Here is a 27089-nt window from a genome sequence, read left to right as displayed (position 1 = left end):
ATCAAGCCAAAATTAGATTTTAGCGCCTTTCTTATTTTTTATTACTTTGGTTTTTTACTTCTATAGCGACAAAACAGAAAGTTTTTTGGAAAGTTTACCTGTACTAGTCGGCTATTAAAAAATGTTGACGTTGGAGCTATACACCAATACGAAATGTTGACGCGAAAGGCCAAGTCAACATTTTATGTTCCGTAATGATCAATTTTGGAGGCTTCCGAAGCTCGTGTTTTCATACCAGACCAGTATTTTTCGATTGGCCGCAATTCTGGTGATTTTGGTGTCAAAGGCACAAAATTGGATTACTAACACCTTTTTATGGAGGTGAATGCACAAGATTTATTTGCACACGTCCTGTTCCTGCTGCTGTATTTTCGAAACAACTGGGAATTTCGCAATGAAACTCACGCAGTGTGAATAACACATGCTGAAGCCGTCTTCCACAAAATTTCGTTAAAATCAGCCCAGGAGGCGAAATGTTATCAACTTTTGAAAGTGATGCAATTTGATTCCGTACACCCTTTAGTTGTGCAATCACCAATTTTGGCACAAGTGCAAACTATTTTCATTTCTTTATAATTATTGTTGCTTCTACACTATAAGAGACATGTTTTGTATTAAAGAGTCCAGATAAAAATTCATGAAAATTTTATTTATCTGACATAACTACCTTATTGCTATTTGAGTTTCGTCGATTACAACAGACATATGCAATATTGTTTCTGACCCAGAGACAAAAATATGATCTTTTTGTCTCTGGGTCAGAAACAAGATCACATGTCAATTACAAATAACGAAACTCAAATAGCATTACTGTAAGCATTTTAGATCAAAAACCATTTTTTACACGGGAAAGGCAATAAAATTCAATGAAGTAAGATCTTTGACATAGGACGATGAGGTAAATTCTAAGACTTAAGCATAGTTTTGAAAGTACGCGTTGTCCTGTATAAGTCAAAAAAGGTACACAAAAAATACTAATAAAAAGTAAAAACCACTTAAAATCTAAGAAAATATTTTGATTTTGATAGAAAAAAATCTGATAGATTTTTCTATCTATGTACGCTTCCTTCTTCAAAGAACACATTATTCAAAACAAATGGATAAGGACGATATGATTCCTTCTTTCAACGTATGCTTATGTCCGGCAAAAGGCAAAAGACGATATGGTTCCTTCATTCAATACAGGTATTTGCTTGTGTTTAGGCAAGAGGAGATATGATCCCTTCTTTGAGGGATGTACTTGGCGGCAGAAGGCAAGAGATAATACGAGTCCTTTTTTCAATTTAGACATTTTCTCCGTTTGCGGCAAAGGGAGACGTGATCCCTACTTTCAAAGGATATATTTCCCGCACTTCGGATCGTAAGGGCGTAACTGTAATGATCGATTTTACTCAATCGTTTTTTCTTCTTTCGTTAATAAATCTACAGAATTAAATGTTACAACAATGATTTATGTTTCTGGTGCAAGCTTCAGCTATCCTTTATCGCCCTAAACAATTTACGGCTCAAATTACCGTCATCCAGTCATTGACGAGAAAGACAGCCACGTGCTCGTACCACCCCCCCGGTAATAAGATCACCCACCGAGGAGAAAAAGCAGTCTCCAGCTTGGTGGGGGAAGTTTTTTGTTTCAAAACTACATTGTCCAATAGCGAAGACATAATTATATCCAGTGGATGCTTCATTTGGTTGTATTTCGCTTTAGTTTAAAAAGAAACTGCCTTTTGCAACATTTTTTTCCCAAGAGGGGAAATCGACGATTTACTCTCACGCTCTCTTATATATCAGAGAGATTGATTACGGGAAATCGATCAATGCAGTTACCCCTATGATCCTAAACGCGAGATATGCAGGGCAGAAGACTAGAGATGATAAGATACCTTCTTTTAATTCGGGCTTTTTCTCGGTTTAAGAAAAAGGCAGATATGATCCCTTCTTTTATATGATATATATTTCTGACAAAAGGCAAAAAATTATATGATTCTTTCCTTCGTTTCAGTCATTTGCTCGGTTCGAGGCTAGGTTTGAGGCAAGGGGAGATATGATCCCTTTTTTGAGGGATGCATTTGCCCGGCAGAAGGCAAGAGAAGATAAGATTACTTCTTTCTATTCAGGCATTCGATCGGTTTAAGTCAAGGACAGATATGATCCTTTCTTTTTAATGTTACAATTGGCCGGCAGCAGGAAAGAGAGCACATGACTTTTTCTGTTCAATGATCCCTTCTTTCAAAAGATGCATTTGCCCGGCAAAAGGCAAGAGAGAATATGAGTCCTTTTTTTCCATTCGGGCATTTGCTCGCTCTGAAGAAAGAGCAGATATGATCCCTTGAGGGATGGATTTTCCCGGCAGAAGGCAGGAGATGATTTGGCTCCTTCTTTTATTTCAGGAATTTGCTCGATTTAAAGAAATGGCAGATGGGATATTTTCTATCATGTTGGATATTAGCTCTATTTAAGGCAAAACGGATGATATGATTTCAAAAGATGCATTTGCCCGGCAAAAGGCAATAGAGGATATGGTTCGTTTTTCAATTCAGGCATTTGCTCGGTTTAAGACAATGGCAGATATAATCCCTTCTTTCAAAGAATGCGTTTGCCTAGACAGGAAAAAATATTATGCTTTTTTCAAGTCATTTATTGAGGCATCCCAAAATATGGTCCTTTATTCAAAATTGTTTATTCGGCAGAGGGTAAGAGAGGATTATGGGGGCAGCAGGGACTATGTCCAAGGGCTTGACGATCCCTCCCCAAGCCATCTGCGAGTTGTGGGGCTTACCTAGGATGTGGTGGGGTTTGACAGTGGGCCCTGTTAAATTTCTATAAAAAGCTGCATGTATCCGCAAGTAGGCCCCGCCAAAGTGACCATGTGCCGCTCAAGGCGCACAAGCCCAAGTCCTGGTGTCAGGTGGGACACAAAACAGACCTGACATGACGGCCCTCCGACGAGACAGGAGGATTGCGCAGGCCCAATAAGCCGCCTGAAAAACCAATAATTACGAACAATATAAGAGATAATACGACTCGATATAATCGGCAAAGACCTAGGCGACGAATATTGTCGGCGTAGCACCAAGTTAGAATTCGGAAGTCGGGACTTCCGAACCGACCTTTCTTCGGAAGTTTTATTTGTCAAACTAATTGATGCGTTGTTTAGCGCATCTTTAGGCGAATCCAGCACACTACTTCCGAAGTTAGGAAGTTGCTTGTATCTGGAGAAAAATCCAACTTCGGTATAAAAAGCGGTATAAATTTATTCCGGATAGACAATAAAGGATCAAGGAGTGCAGCACAAACTTCATCCAATCAAGTGAGATCAACGTTTTTCTGAATCGTTTTGAGATCCCAATCAACTGTGCAGAAGCCGGGCTCGATTGGTTGCGTCCCCGCTTTTCGCATCGCGTTGAAGTTTATATGGAGATAAGTATGGAAAACGGATATTTTTTATCTCTATCAGCCCAATAAGATTTAAATTTTGAACACTTTGGTCCACGTAAATCAGACCACGTAGACAGAGCTGGAAGAATATACGATTTTTTGCATATGGTACGAACTTAATTCACGATGAACTGGAACCTCTAGGAGCAAAAATGCATAAATGTACGTTTTCCCATCCTAATTTCTATACATTTAATATTAAAATCGTACGAAACTCGACCCTAAACTAGAAACTTTGGCTACGCCTTAGTTCTTTCGAGAATAATAATTATTTATGTGATGTTATCAATGTTCATTATGATGGCTTTGTTAACTTTCTTAACACAATTCAAATAAACAAACTGCTTTAGGGAATCATTAGCACCGTTCGCAAGAACCTCGGCCCACTTCCGGATGTTGATACCATGCTCCAGCTGAAAGTACCCACGCCCCTATCGGAGTTCGATAACTGGGGACTGCGCTGCACTCTGCTATAAGAGATTTTGCTTCCCTCTTAACTTTTGCTTCCTTCCTTTTTGTGCTCGACGATGACGACCATACGACTCCTATGGATGATGGTGGCGAGATGCTACGATTGCTTTATTATTCTCATTATCGGCATTCGTTCAGCATGACTGAGTATTTAGCTCCTGCTTCCTATACTGATGCGGCCGCAACTTATGGGAGGAAGAAACTCTCCAGGCGGTATTGGGAAAGGGGTACGAGACGCATCGTAGGAGAAAAGTAGAGTTTCCCCCAAACACACTCGCCGCGACAATAGCTATAAGATTCTGTCGCTTGGCGACTGCGATTCTGTCGCCGTTGTTATGGAAGCGTAAATGGAACGTTACCTGCAGCTACCCAACGATAATAGAATCGCGACGACTAGTTGTCGCGATGAAATCGCTTAGATCTGGCGGAGCTTTAATTGGTAATTTTAATCACTGAGTGCACATCACACCTTCGTCCCCAATAGCGTGTGCTGCTGATTTTACTTTCCATGTCCGACAGCACTCCGAATGAGCGCAAGTGGATTTTGTTTTTCCTCTTTATGAGGAAACTTGGTAACTTCGATCGTTGATGCAGAAAATAGCGATGCAAAAATTTCGCACCGCAATCGTTTTTATGCCACTTTTTTTTTGCTTCATACCTGCCAATTGGATCGGTAATGTAAGGTCTGGAATTTCGCGAGCGATCACTTGTCTTGGGAAGGTTTTACAGCTCCCATCAGTCATCGCTGGAGAAGAAGTTATTCCATATTCAAAAGAAGCCCATCAAACTCTGAATGCCACGGATGGGAACCACCATATTTCCGGAGGTCCAATCTAATCCAATTGGGGTTTTATTGGTTTCCTCCTAAAGTGTTTCATAAAAGGGTGTCCATTTTATCCGGTTATAATAACTTTATAGGCCTACGATTCCAACCCAATCGGCGCTGGGTTGAGATTATTGGACCCGTAATTGCCTTTTAAGCGTGTGAAATTTCTCCGATTTAGGGTTTACGTTACTGTTTTTTTTTGTTGCGAGCTTACGTGATCGCCCAAGTTGAAACCCAGCTGCAGAGTATGCATTCGAATTTATTTCTTGATGAGTAGGCTTTCTGTGGTCACATAAACAAGTCATAATATATCGACCACACACTCACACCGAATACAGTACATTCCCGGTTTTTTAAACTTCAATCAAATCGCAGTATGCGTTACCAAGTCATACTATCTCGGTGTTGAAGCGATCGTTTTGGAGCAAACACGTGATGACCAATGCGGTTAGGCACGGGAACAGCTAAGGAGGCGTCTCAAATAACGCTTAGTGTGCAGTGCAAGCCCGCTAACTAGCAGGAATCAAGGTCAGTAACATCGCATGAGCTGTGATTCCGCAAGAGGTTTGCGCTAAAGGAACGGAGAAACCGAGCCAACGAATCGCGGCGGCATGTTTCCACGCGCTCTTGATATGTATGTGCCAAATATTCCCTCATATGTCGGCGGAACCACGGTAGAATAAAAGCCACTTACTCCGTGGACTGGACCCATATCAGCAGATGGGAGATAAAACCATTCGCTCGCGGAGAAGAATGCCATATGTAGGAAGGAAGAATGAAGTCAAGTAAACACCAGAGTTCAAATGTTGCATGGGCAAGCCGCGTAAAGTGCTTCTTGCGAAAAGTGGAATACATTTAAACAAGACCATGGTCTAGTGAGGCCGATTGAGAAGAAAGAAAGAAGCATACGATTGTGGTAAGTGGCATAGTAGAAATTGTCTTTATTAATACAACATGAATGGAATGAAAACTGATGATAATGATGATGAGGCACTTGTGGCACAGACATTCAATAGATCTAAACAGACAGTATGAGACATTCGCATTCGCAATTGTGGGAAAAGTACAAAACTTAGCTGTTAAAATACTTGACCATACATACTGATGGCATATGTTTTCAGATATACAAATTGATATAGGGGGAATGACGGCTTTGGCAGGTTTTATTCTATTATTGTCAGGGGGGTTTTTTATGACTGATTATGCTCAAATTTGGCCTAAACATTCTTTGCATATCAAAAATATTGTGGCCAAATTTCATAAAATTTGGTCGACAAAACCCCCTGACAATAATCTACTTATCAGAATTTCGAAAATAATTCCACATGTTAGGTGCAGGTTCAATTCGCACCAAAACATGTGGATCCAATCCGTTATTAAATAGAATATCAATTTGTTTATCTGAAAGCATGTGCTGTTTTAGTGCATATGCGATTTTAGCTATTAATCGCCAAAACTTAGATAGACACATCTTATTTCTCACTTTTCACTACTAACTTCTCACCGTGGATGAGATGGAAGAAGGAATAAATAAAGAATAAGAAAATATAAATGAGACATCACTCTGTACTACTCTTTTCTTACTTCTCAGGCTCACTTCTTACTTCTCAATTTTCACAGCGAGAAGCTAGAACTGTAAAGTGAGAGGGAAGTAGCAGGAAATATGAAATGAAAGCTATAAAATGGAACATAATTTTCTATTAGGCTTACTTCTCACTCCACAGTGCTACACGCTTAAAATCAATAATACAGAGATGTGTTTGCTTCACACAACACGGACCTAATGCAGAACAACACCTAGATGATCGACAATTACACAGGCACAAAAATGCCTTGTACGGTCGTGATAACGGTCCTTTTTAACATGTAAACGTTTGTACAGATTCCTTGCTTCATGGGAAACCAAATACTGTTGAAAATATTGAAATCCAAGCTTCAATAAAACCACACGAGCTATTTTTGTGGCTGTGTAACTGTCACTCATCTAGGTGTTGTTCTGCATTAGGTCTGTTTTGTGTGGAGCAAACATATCTCTGTGTTATTGATTTTAAGCGTGTATCTTCTCAATTATCACAGAAAGAAGTGAGAAGCACTTCTGGTCATAAGTTCGAGCCCGATTTAAGACTTACAACGACCAAAAGTTTGAAGTCGCCTTACTAGAATTCAAAATTTATATTATTTTCGTTCAACTTCAGCTCTTGGGGGTACATTTAGAACACACTAACTTCATAACATGGAATGGGCGGCAATATTGTTTTGGATAAAATGCGACATTTTCATGAAAGTAAAACAATTTTTCCTACACGCGAGGATATTTTCACATTTATGGTCAAATATTGTGGGTTAGGACTTCTTCTCTGAGCCACTGGAGTTTCGTTGATAAGTAGTTAAATATATATGAGATTGAAAAAAAAAATCCTGTGCTCCCGAATGGAAGAAGAAAATATGAAATAATTTATTTAAAGGATTCAAATAAACTTAAAATGATCTTGCAATGTATCGGTTGGAACAAGTGTGTCTAAATATTCGTGGCGATTGGAAAACGATCTGTCGGAGTCCGGCCCTGTACTTAGCTTTTGGACAATAGTTTATTTAATACCCTTATTTTACGCACATTTTAAAATAAATAGTACACACTTAGTATTTATTCCTGCGGCTCGGCAAAAAGTCGTGCGCCAGCAAAATAAAAAACTGATATCCCGGCAAAAATTACGTTTGTTAACTGGTTTTCGACAATTGATTTGCTGATTCTCAGCAACTTTGACAGAAATCTCGGCAAAAAAAACAGGTTTACTGGGGCACGGCTGTGCGACTCTCAGTAAAAAAGTATCATTTTGCTGAGATCCCGTTTGAAAAATCAAGTGTGTACAATAAAGGACTCAACTGTATTTACAAAACTAAGAATTTCAAAATGATGAACTAACGATAGAACACCAACGATAGCCAAAATCCTAAAATTTTTAATTGTTATATTGGCAACTGTGCAACAATTATTCCATCACTTGATAACGAATTTTCCTGAAACCTAATCCTCAAATTAGCAGACGGATTTCACGCAGAATGACAAGTAAATAACGGATTTTTAACATGATCGTCTGTAATAGTAATGAAATTTTGCACATATTTTCGGTACTGACTGACTATTTTCCACTAATTTGAAAAAAAAATGACCCTCGAGTAATTTATAAAAAGATCGTGTGTTTCCGAGCGAATTGATTCAGAAAAATTGCAACTCGGAAACCGTTCATTGTACGACAAAACTGTCTGGGTACGAATTGTAGAGGATAGAAGGGGCTTTATGGAGAAAATATTACACTGGGCAAAACATATTTTTTACTGGAAAAATCGATAATTAATGTAAAAATTTAAATATATCTCAATACCATATTTATTTTTTCGACAAATTTTTACAAAAATTTGACTTCAAAACACACATTTCAACGACATAAGATCGATGGAGAAGTTAAAAATAAAAAAAAGTTTTAAGAAAAGCCATTTTCGGCCCATTTTTTGAAACTATTTCCAAGAGAAAAATTGTGTTTGAAGCCCAAATTTGGCTTCCTGGGTCAATTTTGAACAAAAAAGCTGGTGTGTATTTTCTTCCTAAGAAATACCGTTTCGAGAGATCTAAAATTAAATTTTTGAAAACTGGAAAAAATGTTTGTATTCCGCGCTTTTCAAAACTTACTCCCAATTTCTCCATCACGTCGTTGAAATGTGAGTTTTAAAGTCAATTTTCTTAGAAAATTTTGATGAAAAAATAAATATGGGATTTTGTGATATTTCAATTTTCACATTAATTATCGACTTATTTTTCAATTGTAATATAATGTTTTTGACCAGTGTAATATTTTCCCACGAAGGGCCTTTTGTCCCCTACAACTTGGTCTCAGACAGTTTTTTCGTACGATGAACGGTTTCCGGATTATTTTTTTTTTTAATTAATTTGCTAGAAAAAATATACGACCTATTAATAAATTATCTTTAAATTAGTGGGAAACGGTCTTTCTCCTACACTTAAAATATATTATAAGTGTCAATCGAATGAACTATCATCAAGTTTGGTCGTTGTGTCATTCTGTGTGGAATCCGTCAGCAATAAAAAGGTCTACATTTTTTTTTTCAACTTGATTAGTGCGACACTTTATTCTTGATAAGTGATCAGTAAACCAACATAATCGGACAATTACCATTATGGGCTAACCAACATGATCGTTCAACCAATATGATAGTTCAACCAAAATAATCATCCAACATGATTGGTAATCAGTATGATCGGCCAACTAACATGATCGTTCAACAAACATGATTGGCCAACCAACGTGATCGGCCAACCAACATGATCGGCCAACCAACATGATCGGCCAACCAACATGATCGGCCAACCAACATGATCGGTCAAACAACATGGTCAGCCAACCAACATGATCGGACAATTAACATTATCGGCTAACCAACATGATCGGCCACCAACATGATCGACTAACCAACATGATCGTTCAACCAATATGTTCGTTCCACCAAAATAATCGCAAACCAACTTGATCGGCAAACCAACTTGATCGCAAACCAACATGATCGGCGAACCAACATGATCGGCCAACCAACATGATCGGCCAATCAACATGATAGACCAATCAACATGATCGTTCAACCAACATGGTTGGGCAACCAACATGATCCGCCATCCAACATGATCGGCCAACCAACATGTTCGGTCAAACACCATGGTCAGCCAACCAACATGATCCGCCAACCAACATGATCGGCCAACCAACATTATCGGCCAACCAACATGATCGGCCAACCAACATGATCGGCCAACCAACATGATCGGTCAACCAACATGATCGGCCAACCAACATGATCGGCAATCCAACTTGATCGGCCAACCAACTTTATCGACCAACCAACTTTATCGACCAACCAACATGATCGGCCAACCAACATGATCGGCCAACCAACGCGATTGACTAACCAACTTAATCGGCCAACCAACATGATTGGCCACCTAACATAATCGTTCAACCAACATTATCGGCCAACCAACATGATAGGCCAGCTAACATGATCGGCAAACCAACCTGATCGGCCAATCAACATGATCGACTAACCAACATGATCGGCCAACCAACATGATCCGCCAACCAACGTGATCGGTCAACCGACATTATCGGCAACCAAACAACATGATCGGCCAACCAACATGATCGGCCAACCAACATGATCGGTCAACCAACATGATCGGCCAACCAACATTATCGGCAACCAACATGATCGTTCAACCAACATGGTTGGCCAACCAACATGATCGACTAACCAACATGATCGGCCAACCAATATGATCGGCGAACCAACATGATCCGCCAACCAACATTATCGATCGGACAATTAACATTATCGGCTAACCAACATGATCGGCCACCAACATGATCGACTAAACAACATGATCGTTCTGCCAATTTGATCGTTCAACCAAAATAATCGCCAACCAACATGATCGGCCAACTAACATGATCGTTCAACCAACATGATCGGCCAGCATACATGATCGGCAAACCAACCTGATCGGTCAATCAAAACGATCGGTCAACCAACATGATCAGCATTATGTCATAGAGCTTAGATTTTTTTTTCAATTAGTTGACACATAATGCCAAACGGCGTTCTGTTAAATAAATTTCAGCATAATGGCCATTTTGGACAAACTGAATTTCTGCTAGATAATTTTCGACACCACTTATTATTCGACCAAGTGATCATCGAAATATTTGGTTCTGCTTATTATGAATCGTATACTACTTTGAAATAACTTTGTACAAAATAATTATTCAGTCACTTATCAAGACTACATCCTATTGATTACATTCTTATTTAACCTGCTCTCGCTTTCTTCGCTGGCCCTCGTGTAGATCCAGAGGACTCCTCGGTCTCTTGTAAGAATGAGTTTCGAACTAGTTTTGCTTCCATAATCCTAAATTGGCTGTGAGGACGTGGCCAGCATCGTTATTGGTCTTGAATTATTATAGCTCCAAAAGCATGTACACTGTACAGTTTTCTAATCCCAAAAAGGCTATTCAATTGGTTACCTGTGCATATTTGTTGTTTCTCGGCCAATCACTCACAAATAACAACTACGGAGTGCACAGTCAATCAAGCTAATCTATTTTCAAACCCCCTTTTTTTGCGGAGTGTTGAATAATGACGATACAATCAAAAGAATTCATATCTTCGACAACTTGGAAAACATTTCGAAAATGAGACTTAATATTCGTGAAAATTGAAAAACGATCTGTTGGAGTCCCGTTCTGTTCCTTATAAAGTGGATTGTACGATATTTAAAGTAGTGGGGTGTCCCAGCATCGATGAGTTTTCTGGATCCGTATCTGGGTAATTGCCACACCTTGAGTCTATCTAAATGCTACAACAGTCCTATATTGATAAAATGATAAAAAAGGCGATACAACACTGATAGAAACTCTAGTCATGCTAATTGTTAATGTGAAACAATTGTTCCTACGGTTGTTTACGAAATTTCCTGAAACATTTGAAGAGTCCTTAAAATTTGCAATAAAAAGGTCTACAGTGCCAATCAAAATAATGTGTCTTTCTGCGATAAATGAGGTTTTTGACGCACTCGCTGTACTGCTGTACCTTCGCTACCTCATCGTCTATCAAGCTGAAATTCTTAAAATCCCTGATTCTGCCGCATTTCATGTTCGGCGATATATTGCATGTCCATCCGAGTGCAAACTCTTTAAAACGACTTCGAGTGCCGCTAAACTGCTGTGTACGCTACGTCTATGGATTAAACCGTTACGATCACGTGTGTCAACGTAACCTTATTGAATACTTCTTCTGCATTTTTCTGAGAAAGAGACAATTCAGTCTTCTGCGATACTTCATGGGAGGTTTATTCAGTCCCGTGGTAGACGTTTGCAGAATCTTGTGGTCCCGGCTAACAATACGCCATGTTATGCTAGTTTGTTGTTCGTTCGAGGTGTGGTCAACAATTCGTTACCGCCCGTTGTAAAACGTACTTCGTCGGAAGAAAGTTTCAAGAGTGGCTGCATCGATTTTTGGAACCACCCTAATCACATTTCTTAATAAGTAGTAGATAAATGAATGACAACAATGTTATACAGTTTTGTATCTTTTCCAAATTTTATATTTTCTACCCGTAGTTCTCTACGGACATGAGACCTGGACAATGCTCGTGGAGGACCAACGCGCACTGAGAGTTTTCGAAAGGAAAGTGCTGCGTACCATCTATGGTGGGGTGCAGATGGCGGACGAGTTGCATCAGCTGTTGGGAGAACTATCCATCGTTCACACCGCGAAAATCGGAAGACTGCGGTGGGCCGGGCACATAGCCAGAATGTCGGACAGTAACCCGGCGAAAATGGTTTTCTACAACGTTGCACAGCGGGCAAGGTGGATCGATCAGGCCTGGGCGATCAAGGCCCTACGACAACCAAGAACGTCATGAACACTGTGAAGCTACGAAAGAGAAATTTTTAGATGTATTGGCAGCGGATTGTATTGTTTTCGGTACTCAAAGCTTCAATATTCATTCAATTATACCCATTACACCTCCCGGGAGGTCAACGGATATGGTGAGATAGGTACGAGATATTCTGGACAATCCAAATTGTCCTTGAGCTCAGGACTTGAGACACGTAGCTGCTTAGAAGCTCTTTTTGGTACTCAAAGCTTCAATGTCCGTTCAATTTTGCCCATTACATTTCCCGCAGGTCAACGGATATGGTAAAATAGTTATGAGATATTCTGGGCAATCCAAGATGTCCTTGAGTTCGGGACTTGAGATCTACAGCTGCTTAGAAGCTCTTTTTGGTTCTCAAAGCTACAATATGCGTTCAATTATATCCATTACACCTTCTTGGAGGCCATCGGGTATAGTTAGTTTAAAAGAATTTGAAATGTTGGTGCCAATATATTGAAGCTTTGAGTGAAGGAAACCCAAAGTAACCATTAGCACTATATTTTGCCTTTTCGGCAACATAAAGCCATATTAGCCAAAGTCTAAAAGCCAGTATAAAGCATGTTTGCACTGTGACAGCGTTATAGTCAAACGTATGGATTTTTTAAATGCTTACGGTTAGCTGGAGAATGTACTGCTGTGCCTGTAGATCGCATGCTCTAAACTCAAAGACGGTTTTGATGACCCAGGATATCCCAAAATCATCTAAGCATGTCCCTTGACATTTAGGAATGTATTATGGATATGGATAAATAAATATCCAAGCTTGAAACGACGAAAAAATGTAGAGTGGTGGCTCTAGATCGCAAGCTTTGAACTCAAGGACGGTTTGCGTGACCCAGGATGTCCAAAAACTAACTTACCATGTCTTCTGGTCTCCTGTAATATGTTATGGACATGCTTGAATACATATCCAAGTTTCTAGTGACGAGAAAAGCTAGTGTCGTAGCTGTAGATCGCAAGTTCGGAACTCAAAAACAGTTCGGATGAACAAGGATATCCAAAAACCATCTAACCATGTCTCCTGATCTTTATGAATATGTTATGAATATGGTTGAATACATATCCAAGCTTAAAGCAACGAAAAAAACCAAAGTGGGAGCTATAGACCGCAAATTTTGAACTCAAAGACGGTTTGGATAACCCAGCATGTCCAAAAATCGTCTTACCTTGTCTTCTGGTCTTCTGTAATATGTTGTGGACATTGTTAAATACATATCCAAGCTTGAAGCGACGACAAAAGCTAGAGTGGTGGCTGTAGATCTCAAGTTCTGAACTCATGAACTGTTTGGATGAGCTGGGACATCCCAAAACCATCTCACCATGTCTTATGGTCTTCTGGAGTATGTTATGGACATGATTGAATACATATCCAAGCTTAGAGTGACAAAAAAAGCTCGCGTTGTAACTGTAGATCACAAGTTCCGGACTCCAGGACAGTTTGGTTGATCTATTACAACCGGAAAAAAACATTTTCAACTTGTTTTGTCAGTTGTCCATTATAAATTACTGAAACAAATGGAACATATCAAATTGACTGCTTAAAACCGTTTAGAAAAAATTGGGCCTGAAAGGGTTAAAGCCACGCATCTAATCGTTAGGATAAGGACGGCCTGCATAACAGTCTCTATATAGATTTTCCACACGCTGATGGTGCAAAAATTAACAAACATTCTTTTAAATTAAATCGTTTTAAATTAATTCATAAGATATGCCTACCTGACTTTCTACTCAGACTAGTGTCCCAACTGAGCGTTTTTGCCTAAAAAAAATCCTTAGCTTTGAAAAAACCTTCGAAGAGCATTTTTATCTCCCAAATTAGCTCTTAAAGAAATATGTGAAACAATTTCCAAAGAAACTTCAAAACGACATTAATTAATCACATTATCGAATTTTAATCATTTCAAACTTCCTGCCATTGCTTCTGAAAAAATATGATTCAATTACACTTCCGAATCCACACAGATCAGTGGCGTAGCCAGGGGGGTGGTTTTGGTCATAAAACCCCCCCCCAGAGACATCATTTTTAGAAGAAATTTTTTTTCCGAGAAAAAAAAATGTTCGGAAAACCCCCCAGACCAATTTTCTGGCTACGCCACTGACACAGATAAATACATTTTCTTGGAATGTACAGACAACTGGAAGTAGCTTCCATGATCTCTACTCATGGTCGATCATCTTCAGAGTGGTGAATTAAAAATGCACTACTTTTTGCCGAAGAAACAATGTGGCTGGTACGCTTCGAGACATTGTTTCGAATTTAAATTGCAGTCATCGAAGTTGTCATCAAAGCCTGTGTGCCAATATTGGTATTTCCCTTAATAATCAATCGTAAAATTTATTTCATTTTATGACAGTGAACCTGATGGATCATTCTTGACTCATGTTTGCATAAGCAAAATTGACAAAGTTCCAAAAATACACGACTGATGCACAAAAAATCATTTTGTACACAAAACCCCACACACAGTTCCACTTATCACTCTTATCGTGCACGCTTGTCTAGACCCGAAGAACCTTCACGCTATTCTGTACTGCTCGTTGCATCTTCCTCTTCCAGTTCCGACGAACCACATCGAACAAGCTTCTTATCAGCGACCTCATCCACTCTCTTTCGCTTTGGCAATCAGAATTCATCACGCTCGGAACCAACAACACATCGATAGCAATTAATTTCCGTTGACGCCCTTATGATTTCATATAGCCGGAAGCCAACCACAAGGGCTTATCACAATCGTTACTTACACTTCAGACAAGCACCGATTACGACTAAATTGTTGTCAATTAAATGCATTGCAATTTCCACTGAGTCAAGCTTCAAGCTAAACACACAAAGTTTCGCCCAACAACCCATGCCGGTCACAATTAGTAATCCATTCGTTTCGCTCCTGTAGATTAGTTTTAGAACAAGCTGCTGTGCTTACCTTAGCACCAATCTGGTTTCCGCACTGACCGGCCTGCAGGTGAACGATTTCCCTCATGTTGAAAAAGACGTTGGAAGATTCGACAGTCCTCGAAGAAAAATGTGCTTCACTCGTTCAGTAGATTGCTTTCGCGCACTGCACTTTGCTTGCTCTGTGGAGCCCGAATCGCAACACCGGCAAGGCACTAAATGGATTAGGAACACTTTAAAACCAACTTTCTTCACAGAAGAAAACTCCGGGAGTTAATCCGTACGGTTCGGCGATCAAGACTCGTATGGCCAATGTGACGACTCGGCAGCTTGCTTTTGGTTTCACTCTTGCACCACTCACTAAACTAACTGTCTGCGTGTTCCGAAAGCGCTGAATCCAAACGATCCTAGCCCGGGGGTACTGTTCGTGTGCAGCGGCGGAGATGCAGTCTACGCCAAATTACCTCACAGGGGCGGTGTAGCGAAAGGAAAACGTGAAAAGCCGGAAAATGCAATCCGCTGAAGGGCTCAACAACTCCAAGTAAGGCACAACCGTTCGCCGCAACGTGCAAGCATCAACTGAGCTCAAATTCAAATTCGAACGAAATTTTATCATAGATAGATTGCGCGTGATACTCTTCTGCGGCGAGCTAGAACGCGAAGAAGCGGGACAGTGCACAGTGTGGGGAATCCGTTAAATCGTCGACTAAATTGAACATTATTCGGAATGATGGTTTACGCGTTTGATCTGAGCTACTCATTTAATATTATCTTAACTAGAATACTGCCTGTGGAAGAACATTAAAAGATTAGGCTTGAAACGAACAAACACTCGTATAGGTGGAGGGGATGTAGAACTGATACTCTGAACTCATTCTTTGTTGCTCATTACACTCCACTTTCATTCAATCAAAATAATGATGTTGAAACACATCCGAATTTCTCATTTAGGTGTGTTACAAATGACGGAATACAAACTGAGTTTGTTAATTCTTTTTGTGATGCTGTTGGCTACGATCTAATTCCACTACAAGTTTTAAAAATGTCTTTAAGTGTTATTCTCTCATGCATTCAGGATATCTTTAAAAGTTGTATCACTTACTCAGATTTTCCACTTGATTGGAAAATCGCAAAAATAATTCCAATAGGTAAGATTGACTATCGTCCGATTAGTGTTCTTTGTGCGCTTTATATTCGAACCATTACTCTCTCAGCAACTGAATGACTACTTGACACACATTGATCTGTTATGTCCTTTCCAGTCTTGATATAGGAAATCATGCAGCACCATAATCTTCCTTATTAAAATAGAAAACGAGATTAGAGAAGCGTTAGACTAGAAAATAGTCACTTTACTGGTTCTTCTTGATTCCAGTAAAGCATTCGATTTTATTGATCATAGACAATTGTGTAACAAGTTAAAATATAACTTCTATATTTAGATCAATTCTTCGTAAAATTAATTCAGTCATATTTGTCCGACCGATTGCGATACGTTGACTTCAACAACCAACAATCTGAACTAACTCCTGTTCTGAGCAGGGGTGCCACAAGGTTCAATTTTCGGACCGCTACTTTTCTGAATGTACATTAATGATCTTCCATTGATTCTGTTACATTGTAGATTTCACCTATATGCAGATGACTGTCAATTATACATATCTGGAGTCCCTAGCACAATATCTGAAATGGTAAATCGAATAAACTCTGACATTCAGTGTAGGGGAAAATACATATTTTGGCAGTCTAAGACATTCGCCAAATTGAAATATAAAAATAATGAATAATTACACTAAAACACAGGTACAGCTCAACTGGTATACATTTGTATGCTCTTCCTTTGATTATTGGTATTCGCTAAATATAACAGCTTTTACCACAAACTCAGTAAATTCAATATTAAAGTAACAGGTCATCGTTTCTTCTATTGGCATAGCAATTTCTATTATCAGCAATGAGTTTGCTCCATTCAGCAACTAGACATGGAACAAGAAAACTGGAAATGTATTGGTGCCATATACTGGTTGTTTACATCCTCCAGTAGAAAAATTCATTCATATTAATCGGCCGCACGCTCATCTCGCTTCACTCAAATATGGAACATTTTTTTTTAATTATCAAAACTGGCTTAAAACAAAACATGAATTTTTAGCCTTGACATTAATTTTATGTCATGTAGACAGATAGGCAAAAGCATTTAAACACATTGAAAATCAAAGTTAACCCAAAGGCAAAGAGGGTTCCCGAGTACCCAGATATTGAAATTTTCATAACTTTTACAGTTTTCAACCTATTTGAATAATTTTGGCCATTTTGAAGACTTATATAATTTTTGTTCGCTGCCGAGATTTACAGCTTTTGTCTATGGTTATTCAAGAAATCCTTGAAGTATGTAAATAATGCCTTAGAGTCTACACACGTAATCAAAAGTCTATCAACCAGTTTCATATAAACAAGGTCCTTACATGATATGGTTGTCTCGTAAAAAAAAAAATCATGGGGGTTGTGTATAAGGCACGACCTCTCGACGTAAACTACGTAGAACCAAATGTAAACATATAAGAATGAATTTTTATCTGTCTGCTTTTATAGACTTGGAAACTACTGAACCGATCGGAATGAACATTTGTATGTAGAGGTTTTTGGGAATTGGGAAGGTTCTTATGAAGGTTTTAGACCCCTTCCTCTTCTAGAAAAGGGGATTTCCATACAAATAAAGTATAAAATGCTGCTTTAATCTAGAAAATGGAATCCTAATTTGCAAATATAGAATACTTAACCTTTTAAATAAATTGCAAATGTAAAAAATATAGAATTAATCAATTTTAGGTGAAACGAGGTTCGTCGGTTCTGCTAGTATAGTATATTAACAATATAGTCGAACTCGTGAGTCTTCATATGTTAGATAATGGGCAGCACTGTCCTATCCATCAGCTGTAGCCACCCCATTCATACACTACGTTTCACAATTGAATAATAGACAATACCCTAAAATTAGGCAATTAATTATGGTTGAAATGCGCTATGTAGGAACGGGCATGGTTATGGATTTTTTGATGAGCTTGGAAAGAATTGAATTTGTCCTGTCAGTCCTGTCAGCCACAAAATGTAAAAATACTGTGGTGCGGTGTGGCAATCACTTTTAATATGATTCACGGTCTACGTAAAAATCTGAATAGAAGCATTTGTATTTTAACACAATTTTAAAATAAATGCCAACGCCGGATATTTTGTTCGTAGTTTTCAAATCACATATAATTGAGCGTGGTATCTTTTTAGCGTGTGTTTGATATGCCCACAAACACCTTCTCTCGCTGTATTTCGAAGTGTGCTACTGTCAAAGAAAACGAACAGTCCTGATTTTATTTAGTGAAACATAGAGCAAAAATTGCATAAATTTGCTCTTTGTGGTGATAATCAAGTGTCGATAAAGTGTAAAAAGTGATTTGCATACTTAATTTGTCGTGCCATACACAATAAAGAGGAGAAACAGGCGATCCAAAAAAGTAAGTAACAGTTTGCTATTCGTGTGCTGCTTTCTTTGGCAATGCAATAATGGCAAGGATTTCGCAGATGCTTATTTGTTTCGGTGATTAATTCCTCAAAGATTGCTACTTTTGCACAAACAACTTATTCAAATGAAAGCCTAGACTTGAGTCTGTGTAATTGGATGAAAATTATGTTCATAAATAGTGTATGTTTGCTGGAAAATTCAAATATTCTTGAGGGTGCCAACAACTGTCGCACCCTGCCAATGCCGTATTCTACCTATATTGCTATGGTGCGTATATTATAGAACGGCTTTTCTTGGAACTGATTTACAAATCATTTAAAGTCCAGAACCTGTATCCAAACATACAAAATTATTAACAACCCTCAAATTTATCTTCGAGATTTTTTTCAGATATACTCGTTCTCCGCCTACGAGCTATAGAAATTAGGAACGATTTACCTAGAAATCAAAGGTGCGAAAGAAGCTTTTTTTTTTTAAGCGGAATATAAATAACTTATTCAGTATGTAGCTATTGGTATTAGACGTTGTATAGTAGCAAAAGCATTGAAAATCAATATGTGATTATTTGTGTTGCTATATGGTAATATGGGTTTCTTACCCCATTCCCGGCCTAACATGCATGCGACTGCATGATTTAATTGATATTTATGACAAGAAGCAACTTTTCCTAAATTTCATGTGCCGTGCAATACTGCAATGGGGTTCACTTCTGCTTAAAAATAGCTTTTCTTGGTAAGCATTGTATGGAAAACCTTTTATTTGATTTAAATTAACGAGGTCCAGCACTAATTTCAGTCATGGCGATTTCATTTCCGGCCCACTTCGAAACCGGTTCCCGGCCTAAGCAAAATTTCGCTCAATCTCTCAACACCTTACTCTCATTCTCTCTCGGGACGGTAGAAAATGCGACGTAAACAAAAATAAGTACGTTCAACGATGACATGATGCCAGATGGTATTATTTATAATAATTTTTATTTGGTTGAAAAGATATAATCACTCATCCAAATTACTTCCAAACGCTTAAAAACTATATTTTTGTCACTTTTTGAAATCGAGAGAATTACAAATAACATGATACGGTCAACTAATTAGATAGTTTTCCTATGAACGTTGAAGGATTTTGTTCATACTAAAAAGACTCCTGGCCTTCTGGTAGCACGGTGCGCCTAGAAGCAGGGTTGCCACATATACAGATTATTCTGTATTTTACAGATTTTGGGGTAGAGCGGTGACCAAGAATCTGTATATATAGATATACAGATTTTCAGCTAAATTACAGATTTTACAGATTTCCTGAAGAGTTAAGTACGTATATAAATAATTACTATTAATAAATATTTGTTTTCTATGAGGTTTGAGGATTATAAATTTATATTCTTCGCCAAAGTGATATTATTAAAGCTATTCTCAAGTTAGCAAAATCTTAATTTAAAGAGAAAGAACATGTTGACTCTAGTTTTACTTTTTATTAACAGTTTATGCGAATCAATGATTTTGAAACCAGACTATGCACCGTAAAAAATATTCAGACAATATTTGATTACAGGGGTCTCAGAAAAAGCTCAAGCAATAATTAAAGAAAATCAGATCTAGCCTTTTTCACATATCCAGAAACAATTATTCAGTAGTTCTGTTTAGTGGGCTTAGTGTGACTAAGCAATGTGGTTGGTCCACTAAAGCTGTTGCGTATATGGAGACAACAGTTAATGACGGACTTTTGACAGATTCTATTAACATATTATTGAATTTACATCTTTTTCAAAACAAAGTTTACTCAAAAACATTTTTGATTGGGTTTAGAGGGATACAGATTTTCGATACAGATTTTTTGGCCTGAGATACAGATATGAAGATTTCTTGGAGAAAATATACAGATTTAAATGTGGCAACCCTGCTAGAAGTTCTTAGGCCGAGGTGAATTTTTGTTCGGTTTTAGGATACATTTTTAAATGTATTCTAATATGTTTATATTAGTTCTAGTGAAACAAACAAATAGAAAAGATTAAAGTGCGTGAGTTTAGAATTATTGTGTGGTGATTAACAGCTTCAAGCAATGATTGTATCGAGAACTGTGACAATTTTCAGGTAGGTGTTTATATAAAAATACCGTTTTGTAAAAGTGGAAAAATTCACTCCGGCTCAGTGGTGTAGCAACGGAGAGTGATTGTTCGGAATGCACATTTTTATTTTCTATAATTGGACCAGTTAGGAGTGAAATAAATGGTTGAAAAATATTGAGTATTGTGCGAAATAAATGGGAGACTTTTTAAAAATAATCAACCATAAACCTACGGCTTCCAAAAAGTATAAATCCTTAGTTTTCTGTGCAGTGAGCCGGGAATCGGGGCATATGGTAGTGATTGTAGTGATTGACCCTATTAATAAATAAAATAAATAAATAAATAAATAAATGTTGAAGATGCATTTTTAAACAATTTTAAAGATTTCTAAATAAGGGATCATTTTTGGGAAAAATACTCAGTTTTTCCATAGATGACCCCTTCTTTGAAAATATTCATTGCTCGTGAACAATTTCTTTTGCTTTCTTCCTTTTTAAAATGTTCTTAACCATCAAACTGCCGGGACGAATCTTGACAACTTCAAAAAGCCCGGTCTCGGTCAACTTTCAACTAAAATGCAAGCGGTTTCAACTGTGACCAAGGGAAATAGCAGTTCCAGCAAGTAGACGGTTAAATCCTCAGTATGACCCTCCCTCTTTTAGAGGGAAGAGTTTGATTGAAGTTTAATCCTGTCCAACATTCTACGTATTCTCAGTGTATAAGTGCAACTCGAATTTCTCCCTTCTTCATTAAGCCGTCTCGCAAGTGTTTAATAAGTACTTCCTTTGATTGTAAGGTTTCATAGCCAAATTATCCCTCCTTAGCCTAGTGGTAAGATGCGCGGCTACACGTAAAAAAATAACGTTATATGTTATGGCAAAAAACCACTCGAAAATACTTATACTCTTCATTATGCCACCTAATGAATGATCGCATATCAAAAAGCTAATAACATTCATAAGTTAATGAAAAGTTTCGGAATGTATGTGACTAATGCGATGTATAAGTTTTTTCTTATACATATCATTAAGCGCCTGCTTTGCCAAAAAAGTATTAGAAATCTTAATAATAATTAACATTAATTTTTTTTTACATGTATGAAGTAAGACCATGCTGAGGGTGACTGGGTTCGATTCCCGGTGCCGGTTTAGGCAATCCTCGGTTTGAAAATTGACTCGACTTCCCTGGGCATAAAAGTATCATCGTGTTAGCCTCATGATATACGAATGCGAAAATGGTAGCTTAGAAACCTCGCAGTTTAATAACTGTGGAAGTGCTGAATGAACACTAAGCAGCAAGACGGCAATGTCCTAGTGGGGGATGTAATGCCAATAAGAAGGAAAGGGTCATTTGGCCGAAAGCCTTTTGGCCGAAGGCCACTAGGCCGAAGAAACCGTTAGGCCGAAAATCATTTGGCCGAACGAGTCATCCGGCCGAATAGGTCATTCGGTCGAATAGGTCATATGGCCGCATAGGGTATTTGGCCGAGAAGGTCATTGGGTCGAGAAGGTAATTTGGCCGAGAAGGTCATTTGGCTGAATAGGACATTTGACCGAATAGGACATTTGGCCGAATTGGACATTTGGCCGAAAAAGACATTTGACCGAATATGACATTTGGCCGAATAGAAATATTTGTCTAATAGGATTCACCCAATAGGACATTTTACCGAGCTGAATTGGTTATTAGGCCAAACAGGTCATTTGGCCGAATAGTTCATTTGTGAAAAGTAATGAGTGCGAAGTGGGAAGTTGGACGTCTCACTTCTCACTTTTCACAGTAAGAAGTATGAGATGAGGAGTGAGAACTGAGACATCTCACTTCTCACCTCTCATTTCTCACTTATCACTTCTCACTGCGTAAAGTGAGAAGAAAGAAGCCAATCTTCTCACTCATCACTTCTTACTTCTTGTTTCTCACTTTGCAAAGTAAGATGTGAGATGACAAATGGAGCATTCAGCCAGACGACCTTTTCGGCCAAATGACTTTTTCAGCCAAATGGCTATTCGGCCAAATGGCCTATTCGGCCGAATGACCTAATCGGTCAAACGACCTATTCGGCTATGTGACCCTTTCGGCCAAAAGATTTTCTGCCCAATGGTCTTGTCGGACAAATGGTATATTCGGCCAAACAACTTTCGGACTATTGGCCGTGGGCCAAATGGCATTCGGCCAAACGGTATTCGACTAAACGGCCTTTTCTCAAAATTTCCTAGACTGGATCTGAAATCGAACGTAGCCACCTTTAGCATGATTTTGCTTTGTAGCCGCGCATCTTACGGCACGGCTGAGGAAGGCCTTTCAATTACCACAACTTATTGTCCTAGCTTAAAAAAAGGATTAAGCAAAAACGCGATTTGGTAGATCTCACCCCGTAACACACTACGTAGAAGTGATCTATCCAGCGCTTCGGGAAAACGTCAACATAGAACCGCGAAATAAATCAGTCTTCCGACACCTCAGTCTTCTCAGAATCTCTTTAAATATAGCAAACGCCATGTAGGGTAAAGCTGGCCATGCAATGGTCAAGGAAACCCGATTTTTCGATAAAAAAAACAACATAGACAACATAGAACTACAAAACAAATTATTCTATCGAAATCTCTAACTTTTCATAATATTTTTATTTGGCCGAATGGGTCATTTGGCCGAATGGGTCATTTGGCCGAAAGGGTCATTTGGCCGAAAGGGTCATGAGACGTCTCACTACTCACTTCGCGCTTCTCACTTTTGACAGCGAGTGTGAGAAATGAGGAGTGAGAAGTGAGACGCCTCACTTCTTACTGTGAAAAGTGAGTAGTGAGAAGTGGTTAGTGAGCCGTCTCTCTTCTCATTCTTATTTTTCTCACTTTTCGGCTAAATGACCTATTCGGCCAAGTGTCCTATTCGGCTGAATGACCTATTCGGCCACACGATTTTTTCTGCCAAGTGTCCTATTCGGCTGAATGACCTATTCGGCCACACGATCTTTTCGGCCAAACTACCCTTTCGGCCAAATGACACTTTCGGCTAAATGACCCGTTCGGTTAAATTACCCCTTCGGCCAAATGACTTATTCGGCCAAGCGACCCTTTCGGTCAAATGACACTTTCGGCCAAACGACCCTTTCGGCCAAATGACACTTTCGGCTAAATGACCCGTTCGGTTAAATTACCCCTTCGGCCAAATGACTTATTCGGCCAAGCGACCCTTTCGGTCAAATGACACTTTCGGCCAAACGACCCTTCCGGCTAGATGGCGTTTCGTCCAAATGACCCATTCGTCCAAACGACCCTTTCGGCCAAACGACCCTTTCGGCCAAATGACCCTTTCGGCCAAACGACCCTTTCGGCCAAATAACCCTTTCGGCCTAGTAGCATTCAAACCAAATGACCCTTTCCCATTTTTAACGTAAAATGTCTAATTCTTCATAGAAATTCTATTTTGCTGCCTACTGTACTACCTGTTGCTGAGAGTAGCCATCGGAATAGTAAGTACAGTGCGTGTGTTATTCGTCGCGTGCGGAAAAAAAGTATCTATTTGATAATCGGCGAATAATGCGCTTGTATGGCGCTCTGATCCGGTCGAGACAAGTGTGATCTTCTATAGCTTGCAGTAGCCATCGGGAAAGTAAGTACAGTGCATGTGTTATTCGTCGCGAGCCGGAGAAAAAAAATATCTTTTTGATACTTGGCGGATAATGTACTTGTATTGCGTTTTGCGACGGTAGAGACAAGTGCGATCTTCTATAGCTTGTAGTAGCCATCAAGAAAGTCGCGTTATTCGTCGCGGGCGGAAGAAAAAATATCCATTTGATATTCGGTGGAATATCATCGCTTGTATTGCGCTTTGCTCCGGTCAAGTAAGGCCAAGTAAGTACAGAATACTGTACGTCGGTTCGGTCGTCAAAAACGCGATCCTCCAAAGTTTGCATATGCTATCGGGCATGCATGGTTGTCCATGCTCGGTTCATAGACACGTCGAACGATCTGGTATTTTTGCAGTTTGTGCGGTCGGGAAGTAAATCAATAGATATGCGTTAATTTTTTAGATATGCGTAGTTAATTTTTTTCTGCTTTGTGCGGCCGAATCATGGTTAGGTAAAATCACTGTGTATAAAGAATGGCACGGTCGTATCGCTTATCAGAGTGAATCCAGACCCAACGATGCCTACCAACTAACTGATAATCCTTCCTGTGGTTTTTGTGAAGACGCAGAGGTAAACACGGTCTTTAAATAGCAAAAACCACCTACTAATATTCCTTCCCTCTTCCTAACTGACTACAAGGACTTGGCTGGCGCCGTTATTGATCATTTGAATATTAGAGTCACTGAAACTTGCACACTGAGAATGCTTGAACAAGGGGGTTTACACTGAGAATATTTTACACGACCAATACTACATACCGCTATCGACACCTCGAGGCATGGCAGTGGAGTGTTAGAGTGAGTTGGGGAGTGTCCCTACTTCGGTAGGGTAGCGCGTGAGCTGCTTCGGCAGGGAGTGAGTGATCTGGTTGTGCTGAGGCAGGAGTGTCATAGCGTGTCGCCGCTATTGTCACCTCGAAGCGCAGCAGAAGTCTGAGTATGGACTGCACATGCTGAGGTAGGAGGCGAGGTATCCCATCGACACCTCGAGGCATTGCAGTGGAGTGTTAGAGCGAGCACCCGAAAAAGGGTCACATGGAGCGAATGGTCTTTGGAGAAGCTGCTTCGGCGGCAGGGTAGCAGTGGGTTGTACCCACACACCTGCAAAGTTGTGCACATGTGGTGCATGGGGAGTGTCCCTGCTTCGGCAGGGTAGCGTGTGGTCTGCTTCGGCAGTGGTGTGATTGATCTGCTCGTGCCGAGGCAGGAGTGTCGTAGCGTAATATCTGTAGGCCCAGGCAGTTACCGCTATTGACACCTCGAGGCATGGCAGCGGAGCGCCTGGGTGAGCATCCAAGTAAGACTCACATGGTGTGAATGGTGTGCGAGCACCCAAGTCAGTCTCGCGTGGGACGAGTGCCTGTGTGAGCGATAATGAGCGAGTACGCTTAGTACTGCCGTCCCCCCAGAAGTAGTACTGCGAGGTAGTTCCTGGGGGAAACGATGGTGGAGCCCAAGGGAGTTTAGTCGGTATTACCGGTATGGTCGAGTCCGACACTCCAGTACACTTCCGTGTGGTAGTTTGGCAACTACAATGCACGTGTACTGGGTTAGTGTGTAAATGCATTCTCCCTTGTAAAAAAAAAAAAAAAAAACACGACCAATACTATTGATGCAACATGATATAGTCAATGTGTACAAGATTGGGTTAGATTTGAAAAATGTTCCTCGTTAAAATTATTGTGTTTCACTTTATGTTTATGGATGTCCCTACACATAATACATCTATTGGAATTACGAGAGAAACCCTAGTGAAATAGTAGCAGATTATAGCCACCAGTGAATCCACACTGTACTAACGTAGAAATACTACAATAAGAGATCGGCGAAGACGCCATCTTGTTTCCAATCGAACCGTCAAAAGCGGTTCCAATTCGACTTGTTTACTTTTTGCATCCATAAGAAGCAAGCAAAAAGTTCAAGTGATGCCGGTATTATTTTCACGATTTCATACATTTTCATACGTTGCCATTTCGACAGTTTTTCACTCCGCCGGTCTCTGGTTATAGGGTGACTATACTAACGTGGTTTACACTTTTATTCGTAAAGTGTTCATCAGTGCGATCATCAGTGTGGCCGCAATGGCATACCAGTTTATTTGTACTTCGGAAGAACAAGTGAGCGGCAGCAATTGTTTATTTGTCCATTTCTTTTCTTTAAAGTTTTGTTTTTGTTTAGTCTCTGCCTTTTTGTTCCGCAGAGCTCCATAGCTATTGCCATCCGGAAGATGCTCCCAGTCGAACCATTCCTTGAGCACGACCACACGCCACATCATCTCTGACGCCAAATGCCCGGATAAGAAGCTGAAATTTCCTGATCCCAAATCCTAAGCCCCGTCCATCCTTAAACATTGTAAACCGAACCTCAAGTCACCACGAGTACGTTGGCTCCTAACCCTCTTACTAACCGTATAATAAAATGATATTGATTGTATATATCACAAGAACAATGGCTCCGTAAAGTGTTATACACGCCCTGAGCCTACCAAATAAACGAAATTGGAAAAAAATTGTTCATTTGAATCGATTAAAGGTCCCAAAAAAAAAGGCAACGATTAAATGCAGCGCATTATTGGAAGATAAATGTGTATGATTTAGTGATGGATAAATTAAATTTAAATAATATTTGTTTTCAGAAGAAAAAAAATTCTGTGAATTTCCGGAGTATTATTCTACCTGCTCCTGGAATCTGACGTCTACAGCAGCTCTTCGTCCATACGATCATCAGATGATACTTGCGCTATTACAAAGTTGGCCACAA

The 27089-nt window shown here is 39.4% G+C and overlaps 1 protein-coding gene across 1 annotated transcript in view; it reads right to left on the bottom strand.

The window, feature by feature from the left end:
* The window catches only part of LOC134223663 (tubulin beta-3 chain), a 120896-nt gene extending 105254 nt beyond the window's left edge, over positions 1 to 15642 (bottom strand). Inside the window, exon 1 of the mRNA XM_062702851.1 lies at positions 15158 to 15642. Within this exon, the coding sequence (XP_062558835.1) occupies positions 15158 to 15214 (57 nt within the window). The 5' untranslated portion in view covers positions 15215 to 15642. The remainder of the gene's footprint in view (positions 1 to 15157) is intronic.
* Positions 15643 to 27089: the final 11447 nt, after the last annotated feature.

This window comes from Armigeres subalbatus, chromosome 3, assembly GCF_024139115.2.
Source record: "Armigeres subalbatus isolate Guangzhou_Male chromosome 3, GZ_Asu_2, whole genome shotgun sequence".
NCBI classification, from domain to species: Eukaryota; Metazoa; Arthropoda; class Insecta; order Diptera; family Culicidae; genus Armigeres; species Armigeres subalbatus.
The sequence above is the reverse complement of the archived record's forward strand: the minus strand, read 5'-3'. Positions and strand labels throughout refer to the sequence as shown.